A 13,249-nucleotide genomic window follows, 5' to 3' on the forward strand; every position below is an offset into this window, starting at 1 on the left:
AAAGCAGGGTATAATCTCGACTGGGACGTCGTCCTGTTCGAGAAACGTCACGATGTGGGCGGCATATGGTGGGTGCTACATTTGCTATCAGGAGTTCTTGCTGATCTGTAAGAACTTGACCCCCAAAGGCTTAAACAAGAGGAAAAACCTGGACCTGAGAAGGCTTCCTCAGGCTGTCTACCGGAGACTCCGCTTTACCCTGGGGTTTATACGAGTACGCCACATCCTTATAGTAAGTCAGCGTACTGGTACCTCCACGATATGGAAACCAACGGGATCGTCTCATCCTTTCTTAGATACCCTTCCTGGCATCCCCTTCCCGGCCAAGCTCGACTTGTATCCGCCGGCGGAGGAGATGTACAAGTACCACAAAAACCTCTTCGAGAACGAGCTCAAAGATGACTTTGAACAAAAAGTCAAGTGGCAGCATGAGGTCACCAAGGCTCGCTGGGTCGGTACCGCTGAGAGTGGTCAATGGGAACTGACTATCCAAAAGCCGAAAAGCGGCGAATCGGCGCAACGGTTTAATCGTTCTTCGTTCTCTGCTGCGTGTACCCCGGAGTCCGAAAAGGAGACGATACAAGAGAAATTTGATCATCTCATTGTCGCCGTCGGTCAAGCTGCGTACCCTCGAAAAGCTAAATTCAGGGGAGAGGACGAGTGGCTTTCCAAAAACGATGAAAAGTTGAAGCTTCCGAGGGAGATACGACATTCGATCTACTACATGGGCCCAGAACCTTACGCTGGTCGCACCGTTCTTATCGCCGGGTCTGGTGGTGGTGGTGAGGATATTGCACGGGACGTTAACAAAAGCGCTAAAAAGGTACGAGCCCTCCCCCGGTTTCCATTTGTTTGTCATTGTCTCCTATTGTAACTGAGTTTTTGTCGGTGATAGGTATACATTGCACGATCGTCAACGAACCAGTGCCCGCTTAATGGTGATCCTATCTCAGTGGGTCGATTATCATACTTCAAGGAGGATGCCATCTGCTTCGTGGACAGTGAGGGGGCAACCAAATGTGAGGAAGACATCGATAGCGTCATTCTCGCAACTGGATACGAAACGAAAATCCCCTTCCTCACAAAAGGAGGTGCACTTGCCGAGCATTCAGATAGAAGGTCATGCAACACCGAATATATCGATGATCAGAAGCTCTCGACCAACGGTAACGGAATACACCCTCTTTACAAACATACTATGAGTTTAAGCTCCGACTTTCCTCCTGACTCCCTTTTCATCCTTGGGCTACCAAGAGATTTCCCACCTGCACTCTTAGCCGTTGCCCAATCAATCTTCGCCACTCGAGTGATCAAGGACGGATCTTTCGTGAACAGAGACGCGCTCTTCCGGGAATTGGCGTGTGAAGAGACACGTCAATGTAGTCAGTGCCCCCGTGATCCAAGGAAGCGGTGCAAGTATGATCCATTCCAGCGGGGACATCGACTCGTCGAGGTTGCGGAGCGAGACGAATCGAACATCCTCATGAACGGTCTGGTAGATTTCCTCAAGCAGAAATGTGCGACCGAGTTGCCATCATTGCCCGGGACCGGAGATCGGTTCGTCGATGATCGGAGGCTTAGAGTGAATCGTAGGAGTGTGATTCCAAGGATCAAATGCTACTGGGACAACCTTGAGGAAGAAGAGAGGAAGAAGCTTCTTGAGCGAAGGGCGAACGAGGCTGATTGGTTTGAACTAGTTAATGGTTTGATAACCCTTTCCGATCCGACGATTCAGTGCAAAAAAGCAACGGGGGGCATCCAGGATGTTTAGGGTAACACCCCCAGCACCTGCATTTGACACGGGGGTTAAACCCCCTCGCTCTTTCTTTGCAGTTTCTTTGCCATTATAATCTCGTCTCCATACATAAATGTACTTATACTTGACATACGCATGTGTCTGGCCTGGATTCGAAAACCCAACGCCATGGACACTTCGAAAATCTTATCCCTCCGATATTTAGAGTCACTTGTAGTATAGCTGCTCATCTGGTAAGATGGCAGGCGCATTGCAAGGCAAGAAAGATGCTGCAGAGAGCGGCAGCTAGAGGACCCGGGGGGTGGAATATTCCAGCTGTATATACTGGACCAAACGAGTTAAACTTCAAATTAGGTCTCCAACAGTTGAACGTGAAGTTCACGTAAAAATGACGTCGACGCATCGATTTGTTTTGGAAGCAAGAAGATTCATGGTAGTAAGGTTGTATAGTAGGCGCGGTTGTTTGTAGCAGGTGGGTGACCAGAAGAGACACCGATAAACAACCAGGATCGACCGTCCTCTGGCAGCTCGTAAGTACCTCGGTTAGGCAGTGTAGCTCGGTAATGAGGATTTTAGTTGCGAGCGAGGGCAGTAGGCGCGTTGAGACTTCGTCGTTTTGAACTCACACCATGAAATACTAGAAAAGAAAAAGAATCCGGAATTCGGGTGGCTAGTGAGACTGTGAAGACCTCCACTAGATGGATACCTCAAACATGCCAAGATCAGGTTTCTACGGCCAAAGTTACATACCACTACTGTTGAGACCCACAAAGGGTTAGACAGGCTGAAGACCTGAAGACCCACATAGTCCGATCCCGCAGCGCAAACACCGCCAAGCCAATACAGAAAGGAACTCAAAAAAAAACCACGGGAAACCAACAAGGGACAACACACAAAAGTGGAGGAGGGAAAGACGGTATCAAGACAGATGAAACAGCCGAGGGCCCCCTGGCCTCGTCAAGTGTTTCATAACCCAGGAAAGGATAATGAAGACGGTATGGGGCGGGCAACAAATATGTACTTCGCTACAGTTCATCCTATATAACGGCTTCGATAGATTCAAAGAATATAAAGTCCGCTCAGACGAGGTACTATCAAGTACTGGAGCCTGGGGACCTTTCTCCAGTAGCGTGTTATTTTCCTGATAGTGAGGGCACCTCAGGGTGGCGCAAGAGACGCACTAGTGGCGCGATCTTGGAGGGAAGCAGGGTCAGGCCTGATACTCGCACTACGGGGTGGCAGGGAACACATTTCTGTCCAGGGATGTCGCACAGGGAAGCAGTTTACAAGTGGCACGCTGGAAGGAAAAGGTCCAATCCTGCCAAGCACGGGGCCACTGTTAGAAACGGGCGAGAACAGATCGAGTCCCCCCATAGCCAGATTCGCACCCCCTCGTGGCGGCGACAATTTTCCTATATACATTCGCGCGCGCGCGCTTTAGAAATGATGCCAGCTTTGAGATGTCGCGAGCGGCAACGGAAGCGTCTCGTGGTGTGGAATGAGCGCAACCGATGCTCCGGCTGTGTATGGTCATCATTCAAAACGCCACATACCATACACCTGCACTGAGCATTTCAGGATGGTGTGATCAGGTCCCAACTTTGTCGGATCACATCACCACTTCCATCCAGGTGAATAAACCCAGCATGATGAGCCGATGAAAACCTGTGTGAGTTTATTTCTGGTTCGCTATGATTCCAAAGAGCCTATTGAGTATGTTATATGGAAGATCAAGATCAAAGTGATGGGAGCGATTCAGTTGTCCAGTGAGCCCGGAGAAATCACTTATATGGCGGGGCGAACATAACGTTGAGTATTACTAGCCTCCATAGAGATGCTCAAACAGAGCGATCGTCGTGGCTGACTGGTGCGTCAGAGAGATTACTAGACTGTGGAGTAGTAGTTGGCCCTTTAAGACGACTACACCATCAGTTCAGGCAGGTCGATATTTTGACCGCGAGGCTTGGTGAGCAGCTGGGTTGCGAGACAGTGAGAGAGAGTCCCCAAAATCAGTTGCTCTGGCAAGCAACTCGAAGTATCAGAGATTGACAGAGCAGAATGCGTTGTTGTTGTTTATTCTGGATATTTATCCTGCAATGTTCGTGAGAGCGCCGAGGGCAGGGGTTGGAATAAAGTGAGAAAATAATAATCTAAGTCCGATTAGAGTGCTCTCATGCATTCTGACGAGGTTAACTCCAAATGCTGCTCCGCTTTTGAGTTGTCGCGTTGTGCTGGCCGATTTTGGGTGACGGTGTCGAAAAATGGGATGGGTTTCGCCGTACAGCGGTGTCATAACTTGGTCATAACTCGGTTCGTGTCGGTTTCTCCTATTATGTCTCTCTTTGTTTCTCATATGCTCCACTCGCCGCCAGAAATCTCGCCATTCTTTCCATTCCTTTCTCCTCCCCCAGGAGGTCATCCAGGATCAGTTCTCCTTCATCGTCTGGTAGTAGGGTTCGGTAGTGGTCGTATTTCGGGCACTCGAGGACTCCGAGTAGGGGTGCCACGGTCCGGTTCGGTTCGGTCTTTGGGTGATTTTTCGAGGACCAGAACCGGGACTGTCCCAAATTTCGCTGTCCTGTCGAACCAGGACCGAACCGTAGGCGAACCGAACCGAACCGCGGTTACAGTCCTGGGACCGTTCAGTTCGGTCCTGAGACCGTCCCGGAAATCTTATTATGAAGAGAGTGTGTACGATAGTATGTATAGTGGGAACTGGTACTATCAACTGAGCATCAAAACTCAAGATCTATTCCTTCTCTCTCCGCACGATCCAAGATAAGATTTGCCTCAAATTCCCGCCACTCTTGAACCTTCGCTTCCTCTGAAGCCTTCCTCTCCTTGTCTTCCTTAAGGCGATTCCGTTGCATGTCGGCTTTGGCGATCTGGATGGCACCGAGATGCAGAGGGGTGAGACGACTCCGGGTGTCACTGTCAGTGTGTTTTGCGGCAGAGAATGCCCTTTCACATGGGACAGAAGATGCGGGGACCGAGAGTATGTCTTGGGCAATGGACCTGAGGACTGGATATGCGGAGCCTTCTTTCTGGGAATCAGTATAGGTTAGTTCAGCAAACAATACCATTGGAACTAACAATACTTGCCATCCAGAAGTTGAGGATGTCGGTGCCAGGTAATTCAAGCGGATCACTAAGATAGTGTGTGAGCTCTGCACCAGGATCGTCGCTAACTATTTCTTGAGCTCATCGAGCTTGACTGGCTGCAAGACGGCGAGAAAGACCATAGGTGTAAGCGATAAGCGTAGAGAACCGTATATAAGCTAGAACCTTAGTAGATAGGAAAAGCAGAGATTTTGTATTTACACCCCTAGTGTAATATCGAGTTCGACTTTGGTTCAGCGACTTTCGATCACCCTAAGATTTCGTGAGTCCCTTAACCACCTGAACTCAATTGCCGGCCTCTGCCGACGTTAAGGTCCCTCACAATAGGGTATTTCATCAGTCAAGGGAGTGGTTGCTATAGATACAACATCGCCTCCAATTGTCCTGGTTCCATTTGAGGCAGTGGACCGAGTCATGTAGGTAGAATGATATTCAATAAACTTGTAGTCATCAGTGACAGTGAAGCTCTGAATGTTCGGAGTAACATACAACATTCCGGACACTTTGCATCACAGTCCATTTGTATTGCAGTGAAAAATAATGGTTGATATAGGAATCTTTTGTCATCGGATCAACTAGATAGAGTGTAGGCAATATGTCAGGGCACACCCACCTGACCCTGCACCGCACCCTGCGCCATACTTGTCAGGGCACACCTGCCTGACCCCGCGCCGTACCACACTACCCCATTATCACTCCCTGTCTCCCCTCCCCCATTTTCCCCCTTCTCTCTATCTCTATTTCTATTTCTATTCTACAGTCGATTTCCCTTTCTCCATGTACTACTACATACCTGACCCTGCCCCCCTGATCGCCGCACGCGCTGTGCACACTCCCACCTACTGAGTGGCCACCTCCGGGATCTCCCACGGAGACACCCAGGGAGGTGTGGCTGTGTGTGGAGATGACATGGCTTCCTCCACGTGACCCTAGCCACATGTATATAATAGTGCCTGGGGTGGGAACAGAAGAAGCAGCCTTCTTCTCAACTTCCCACTTCAGCTTAAGTGGTCAGGGACGCTGTAAGGGGGCAAGGGATCTACCACCCTAACAAGAAAGAGAGGGGGCCACAGAGTTGGGAATGCTCAGGGGAGGTTCAGATGAAGAGGAAGGGGGGGGGGGAGAAATGGTCTGGTGCTATGTGATAAAAAGATAAATTTGTAAATCTCACTGATAATCAAACTAATGGGGAACTCTGCCCCTGCACTATGTCTTGAGCCTCTTTGGCTTCGTATTCGCCGCTCTGGGCGCTGGTAACGTCTGCTAGAACTTCATGTTTGTTGGGAGCACCTCTCTGTTTTTGGGGGAGTCCTTTTTGTAAAATACAGGAAAGAGGGTAACTATAAATATGAAAGAAATATGCATGGAAATCCGAATAATCCAACGGGTTTAGGACGGCAACAGATCCACAAGGAACACTTAAGAAAAAAGCAATATCAAAGAAATATTGATGTTGTTAAGGAAATAAAGAACCATGGCGATCGGAACAACCGCTGAACCAAATGCGTCACTCGTAACATCGTTCGACTCGTGTTAACAAGGGCTTTCCAACGATACCAAATTCGTCCGGATCGGTGGAGAATTGATGGAGATACAGAGGAAGCGGCGGAATTTGCGGGTGACAGTTACCCAATTTGGAAACTGATGGTTGTCCGTGGTCGGGAATGGCTTGAAAAAAATCGGAAGAAATATGAAAAACGTGGAAGGGATATATGGAACAATGGTAGATGTGTTTCGGGTGTTACAAAAATGGGGCCAGAGGCGCCCATTTTCGTCCGTTCTTGGCACAGGAAAGTGGAAAAGGGTAGAAGTTGAGCTCATATGATTTTACAATAGATATGGCAGGTGTTGTTATAGATGTTTTCACAGAGACATTACTCTCGGGTTTTTGGTTGATTATTCATTGGATAAACTTAATTACTATACAAATCATGTGATACAGAACCCATAAGAGTCTAAAATGGGAAATTCCCATTTCCATAACATCGGGAGTGGGGTACTTGACATGGGTGGTAGAATCGCGATAATCGGCTTGTTTGTGTGGTACCAGCTGTGCCCACCTACAACGCTCACCCCGCAACGGGATCGCCACTACGCACAGCCGCTATTCATCCCATCGAGTCCCACATGCAGGGACCTCGCCGCTTTTGGAGCTGTCCCTGACAGCAGAAGAAGGCTTCAACCTCATCTCCCCCACCTCCCCCGCTATGGTGACTGAAGAGCAGTACGATGAACTACTGTCCTGATTCCACGAGCTCCAGGCCATCGTAGAAAGCCAAGCTCAGAACCAACCCCCAGCCATGCCTGCACTGGTGCCGGTCCCCGCACCAACACCAGCACCCGCCCCTAGACCCAAACCACCTAAGGTCGCCCCCCCCACTGCCTTCTCTGGAGCAGCCGAAGACCTTGACCGCTGTAACGGGGATTTGCTGGTGTACCATAAACAAGCCAAATCCCGCGATTCTACCACCCTCAGCCAATGTTCCCTCCTACCCATTTCTTATTTTTCCTGATTTTTCTGACTCCATTTCCACCTGATGTTTCCCCTTCTCATTGTTCTTTCCTTATTTGTCATTACCGGACTCTTCCGTGATACCGTGACCAGCTGTATAGTTAGCTAGACAGTGAGGAGTAGCGGAATCCAGACACCAGTTAACAAACCTGTGCATGCGACCACTCCAACCCTCCCCCTCTCTTCTGTCTCGAGTCTAGTGGTGATAGACCCGTTACACCGCTTCAAGGCTGAATGCAGCATATATTTCCACATCCAAGCAGCGGAATTCCCCAACCCCCTCTCCCAGATCCTCTTTGTCCTGTCCTATATGAAGGGAGGGACTGCAGGGGCGTGGGCGATGCAGCGCACCATTGCGCTACTGACGACGGGCTCCCCCCGACTCACCATGGACAAGTTCAACATGGAACTCGATGCCATGTTCCAAGATCTGAACCGGGAGGCCACAGCCAGACAGAAGCTGGCCACTCTGTGGCAGGGCAGCGACTCCGTGGATAAGATCATCCAGGAGTTTGAGATCCTCGGACCCGCCTCGCGGCTAGGGGACGTGGGGCTAGTGGACCGCTTCGAACAGGCGATCAACTCCCAGCTCCGCAAAAGCATTCACCGCCTCTGCCCCATGCCAACGACCTGGGCCAAGTGGAAACGCGAGGCCAGCCTCCTTGACAACCAGTGGCGGCATTTCCAGGCAACGCAACCCCACTTAGCCCCCACCAGGCCCCCACTCTTGCCCCTGAGACCCCCACTCCCTGTCACTCTCCTGCAGCCACGCCCCTTACCCACCGCTGCCGCACCCCAGCCCCCCGCCCCCTGACAGGAGCAGGGCCACAACCCATGGACCTCAACCGCTTGAGGATTGACCAGAGGCGAAACGGGCTGTGTTACAATTGCAACACACCAGGGCACATCGCGCAGGATTGCCCGCAACCAAAAACCCGCTGACCCAGACGGATGCACCCCGAAGATCTCAGAGTGCTCATGGAGTGTCAGGGCTCGGTCCTCGATCAGGGACAGCCCGACCTCAGGCCTAGGTGTGTGTGGTGTTCCAGGTGGTTGGGCGCTAGACCCGGTCCTTAGCTCCTCAAACTCACTGAAGGGACTAAGCGGGGATTGAGTTGTCATGTATTACAGAGGGTAACTACAACTTGCCTAAGCGGGGATTGAGTTGAGAAGAAGGGTAAGTTTCCCTATTCCCCGCTTGGCTACTATAAAAAGGAAGTGTACTGTACAGTTCATAACGTGACTCCGGGTAGAAGCCGAGCATGTTCCCGCAACTCGGAAAAGGTGTCACATGGGTTAAGGCGAGTTGCTCGCCTTAACCCACGTGATTTTTCCTGCGGGCTCACATGCGGGCTGAAGTTGTGAGAGGTATGTAGGAATGGGGAGGTCTGGGAAGGTGGTTCTGGGGTGTGGTTGGGTGCCCTGACAGCGGGGTCAGGGGCCGATCCCTGACATCACCCCCCCTCTATGCCACTTCGCCTCGAAGTGGCTGTGGTCCGTGGTTGGGGGGTTTCCTTTATCCTCCTTGGTCTGGGGGCTTCCGGGTGGGCCTGGTGGAATTCTTTCAGGAGGTCTGGGGAGTTCTCCAGGTTCTCTCTGGGGAGCCATTCATTTTCTGAGTTTGGCCAGCCAGAGAATTTGACGAAGTACCAGAGCCGTCCATACCGGTACCTGGAATCCAGGATTTTCTCCACTTCATACTCCTCTTCTCCATTCACGATGTCTGGGCCAGGGAGCGGGTCTGCATGGCGTTCGGAGATTCTGTCTGGGGCGTAGGGGCGGGTGTTTGAGACCGAGACTACCGGGTGAATTCCTCTTTGACGGGCCGTAAGCTGTAGCTTTACTGCTGCTGGGGATACCACCTTGACGATCTGGAAGGGGCCGATCCATCTGTGGTCAAGCTTCTTGGTTGGTCGGTCTGTCGTGTAGTTTTGAGTGTTGAGCCAGACTTTGTCCCCAACTTGGTAGACTGGTGCTGCCTTCCGGTTCCTGTCATAGTACCATGCCATCTCTTCTGCTGCATGCTCTAGTGCTGCCTTTGCTTCCTCTTGCATCTTCATCATCCGAGAGGCAAAGTCATTAGCCCCTTCGACTTCAGACATGCGGGTCGGTTCGGTCCCCATGCGTGGGTGTTGCCCGGAGTCAAGCTCGAAGGGGGTGCGGTGGGTGGAAGAGTGGATGCGGTTGTTATAGGCGAACTCGGCAAGCGGCAGCCAGTCAGCCCAGTCATCTTGCCTGTGGTTGACGAACACCCGGAGGTAGGTTTCTATTTCCTGGTTGACACGCTCCGTCTGGCCGTCAGTCTGTGGGTGGTAGGCTGTTGAAGGGGCGAGCTTGATCCCTAAGAGGTCTGCTAGCTCCCTGGAGAAGCGGGAGACAAATGCGCTGCCTCGGTCGCTGAGCACTTCCTCTGGGAGGCCATGATGCCTCCAGACGTGTTCGAGGAAGAGCCGGGCCACGCCTGCTGAGTCTACCGTAGTGACTGTGGGGATTGCGTGAATGCGCTTTGAAAGTCGGTCTACCACTACCAGGATTGCGTTGTACCCCTTGGAGTCTGGGAGTTCTCCAATGGTGTCTACTGAAATCACCTGCCACCTGCGGGTGGGGACCTTGTTCGGGATGAGCTTCCCGACTTTCCGAGATGGGAATGTCTTCACTCTGTTGCAGGTGTCGCACCCCGAGACATACTGTGCAACATACTGTGCCATCCGGGGCCACCAGTAGTTTCGGGAGACGAGCTCCACAGTCTTCCACCGCCCAGGGTGGCCTGTTGCCACCGAGTCATGGTGGAGTTGTACCAGGTCATGGCGGAGCTGTGGGTCTTTCGGGACATACACCCGGCCCCGGTGGAGGATCAGTTCCCCTTCCTTCTCCCATTCATCCGAGTGTAGGGTTCCCCTTTCCAGCTCTCTCATTGCCTTTACCACTCCCTCGTCATGCTCCTTCCCCCTGCGTATCCTGTCCAGGATGTCTGCCTCTTCTCCCTCCACTGTGACCCCCTCCATAGCTCTGACTTCAAACCAGCCCGGGTGTAGGAGGGTCATGTCCGTGTTGTCGTCCTTCCCTTTCGGGTGGTCCGGCCGACGTGAGAGGGCATCGGGCTTCCCCATGAGTTTCCCTGGTTTATGGACTAGCAGGAAGTGGAAGCGGGAGAGGTAGAGGGACCACCGTGCCTGACGCCGGTTTAGCCTCTGGGCTGAGCGGAAGTAGGAGAGGTTTCTGTGGTCGGTGTATATGTCGAACCTCTCAGGGGTGCCTTCAAGGAAATGGCGCCACTCCTCCAGGGCTCGGACTATGGCAAGCATCTCCTTGTCATAGATTTCGTAGTTCCTCTCTGCATCTGAGAAGCCCTTTGACATGAACGCCACCGGGTGGAATTCCCCATCTGTCTGGAGCTGGGAGAGTACTGCCCCTGTTGCGAAGTTGGAGGCATCACACTCCAGTCGGAACTGACCTGAGTCCGATGGGAAGGTGAGGACCGGTGCTGAGGTGACAGCCTCCTTCAGCCCGTCAAATGCTTCCTGTTCCTTTCTCCCCCAGGTCCACTGCTTTGACTTCCGGGTGAGTGTGTGAAGGGGCCGGGCCTTCTCGGAGAAGTCCTGGATGAAGCGGCGGTAGAAGTTGACGAACCCCAGGAAAGACTGGACCTCTTTGACCTTCGTGGGTGCTGGCCAGTCAGTCACTCCCTGAACCTTCACTGGGTCCATGGCAACGTGGTTCTCCGAGATGACAAGGCCCAGGTAGTTGATCTTCCGCTGCTCAAACTTGCATTTCTCCGGTTTGAGGAACAGCTTCCGGCCCCTCAGTGTGGATAGGACCTCCCGGACGACCTTCCGGTGCTCCTCCAGGGTGGGTGTGAACACCAGGATGTCGTCCATGTAGCAGATGACGACCCCTCGGTCTATGAAATCCCTGAGGATGTCATTCATCATGGTCTGGAAGGTGGCCGGGGAGTTGCACAGTCCGAAGAACATCACCATTGGCTCAAACAACCCTCGGTTGGTTGCAAAGGCCGCCTTCCACTCATCTCCCTCCTTGATGCGGACGTTGTTGAACCCCCACCGGAGGTCGAGGGCTGAGAACCACTTGGCATCCCGGAGGCGGGTGAGGATGTCGGAAACTAGGGGGAGGGGGTAGGAGTTCTTGACAGTGATCTCATTCAGCTTTCGATAGTCCTGGACCAGCCTTAAGGAGCCGTCCTTCTTCTTCACGAAGAACACTGGGGCCCCCATGGGGGATTTGGATGGGCGGATCTGCCCATTTGCCAAGTTCTCCCTGAGGAAGTCATCGAGCTCCCCTTGTTCTGCAGGGGACAGTGGGAAGGTCTTTCCTCGTGGCAGCTTAGCCTCGGGGGTGAGGTCAATGGCGTGGTCCCAAGGTTTCCGGAGTGGTAGTTGATCAAAGGCCTCTTTCGAGAAGACGTCCCTGAAGTCTCGGTAGCACTCGGGCACCATCTCCTCGAGAGGCTTTTCCCCTGGGGTGGGGTCCTGCGCTCTTTGGGCCATCCGCTGCGATGGGGTGGTGGTCGCCCTCAGGTCGTGTCCCCATCCTGGGGGAATCACGGCTGCGTACAGTCCATCCCCAGGTTCTACTGTGAGGTCAGGCTCCTTCGGAGCTATTGGCGCCACCCTGAGCCTTTGGCAGGCAGGTGGGCAGCGGGACATGATGACCTTTTGTCGGGCCCAGTCCACCTCCGGGTTGTGGTGTGTCAACCACGAGTGACCAATAATGACTGACTGGCACCCCAAGTTGGTCACTGCAAAGCAAGCTCGCTCCGTGTGTTGACCAAACGTAAGGAGTGCGTCCACCTCCTCCGTGATGGATCCATTCTCATTTGGGGTGCCATCCACATTGTGGACCGGGATTGGTTGGGGTAGGGGGGTAGTCTCCAGGCCATGCTTCCAGACGAATTCACGACTGACAAACATCCCTGTGGCCCCTGAGTCTAGGAGGGCGGAGGTGGTCACTGAGGCGAGAGAGGTGGTTGCAGTCAGCTTCACCAGAAGGTTGAGGGAGCGAGGAGGGCGTTTGGATAGTACGTAGATCGTGGGTGGGGGAACAGCAACCTCAGCCGAGGCGCATTGTGGGTTCTCTCTGCGGGGTTTTGTGGGTGTGGCTCTTTTTTTCTTAGCGATCACTCGGTGTAACTTAGGTTGCGCTGTAGTCCTGGAATTGCCATGGTATCTACATGCAGGTACAGTGACGCTGGGGGACGACCGGGGCACATCCCTCACCGGTCGTCCTCCTGAAAATCCTCAGCAGGTCTCTCCTCCCCCGCTTCCTCCTCTGCACGGTCCAGCTCCTGGGTGAGGGGGCGGTCCTTTAGCAGGTCTGCGATCGCCCGGAGGTCTTCCGGGGCCAGGCGGGTCATCTCCCTAGGGGCCTCCCCTTGTAATGTGGCCCGGGCCTGATAGGGTCTCGGCCTCAGGCAGTCTCGGGCTATGTGCCCTAGCCGATTGCAGTTATAGCAGGGTCCAGTGCGCCTCTGCTCGGTCCTGGGGGGGTGGATGCGGTCCAGGTCCATGGGTTGGGGGCCGACTTTCGGGGCTGGGGCTGAGGGTGTGGATGCAGCGGGAGGGGGAACGGGCCCGGGAGGAGGTCGGGAGTGAAATGGGGATGGCTTGACAGCCAGGGGGCGGGCTTGAGCTTGGGTGGCTTGGAATCGTCGCCACTGATTGTCGAGGAGGGAGGCTTCACGCTTCCATTCTGCCCATGTCGTGGGCATGGGCCGGAGGCGATAGATGTTTTCGCGAAGGCGTGGGTGAAGGGCGTGCTCAAATCGGTCCACAAGAGCAACATCTCCCATTCGTGACACTGGGCCGTGCAGCTCAAACTGCTGGATCAGTTTGTCTACCGACTCA

The 13,249-nt window shown here is 53.2% G+C and overlaps 1 protein-coding gene across 1 annotated transcript; it reads left to right on the plus strand.

Annotated features, from left to right (window-relative positions):
* Positions 1-21: 21 nt before the first annotated feature.
* Positions 22-1,771, plus strand: EI90DRAFT_2909164 (uncharacterized protein; the record flags this gene model as incomplete). Its single annotated transcript, XM_039054364.1, has 5 exons — positions 22-72; positions 142-232; positions 297-530; positions 585-823; positions 896-1,771. Coding segments are annotated over 5 exons (1,491 nt in total), but the record flags the coding sequence as incomplete, so codon positions are not given.
* Positions 1,772-13,249: the final 11,478 nt, after the last annotated feature.

This window comes from Cantharellus anzutake, assembly GCF_015039405.1.
Source record: "Cantharellus anzutake strain C23 chromosome Unknown EI90scaffold_8, whole genome shotgun sequence".
Lineage (NCBI taxonomy): Eukaryota > Fungi > Basidiomycota > Agaricomycetes > Cantharellales > Hydnaceae > Cantharellus > Cantharellus anzutake.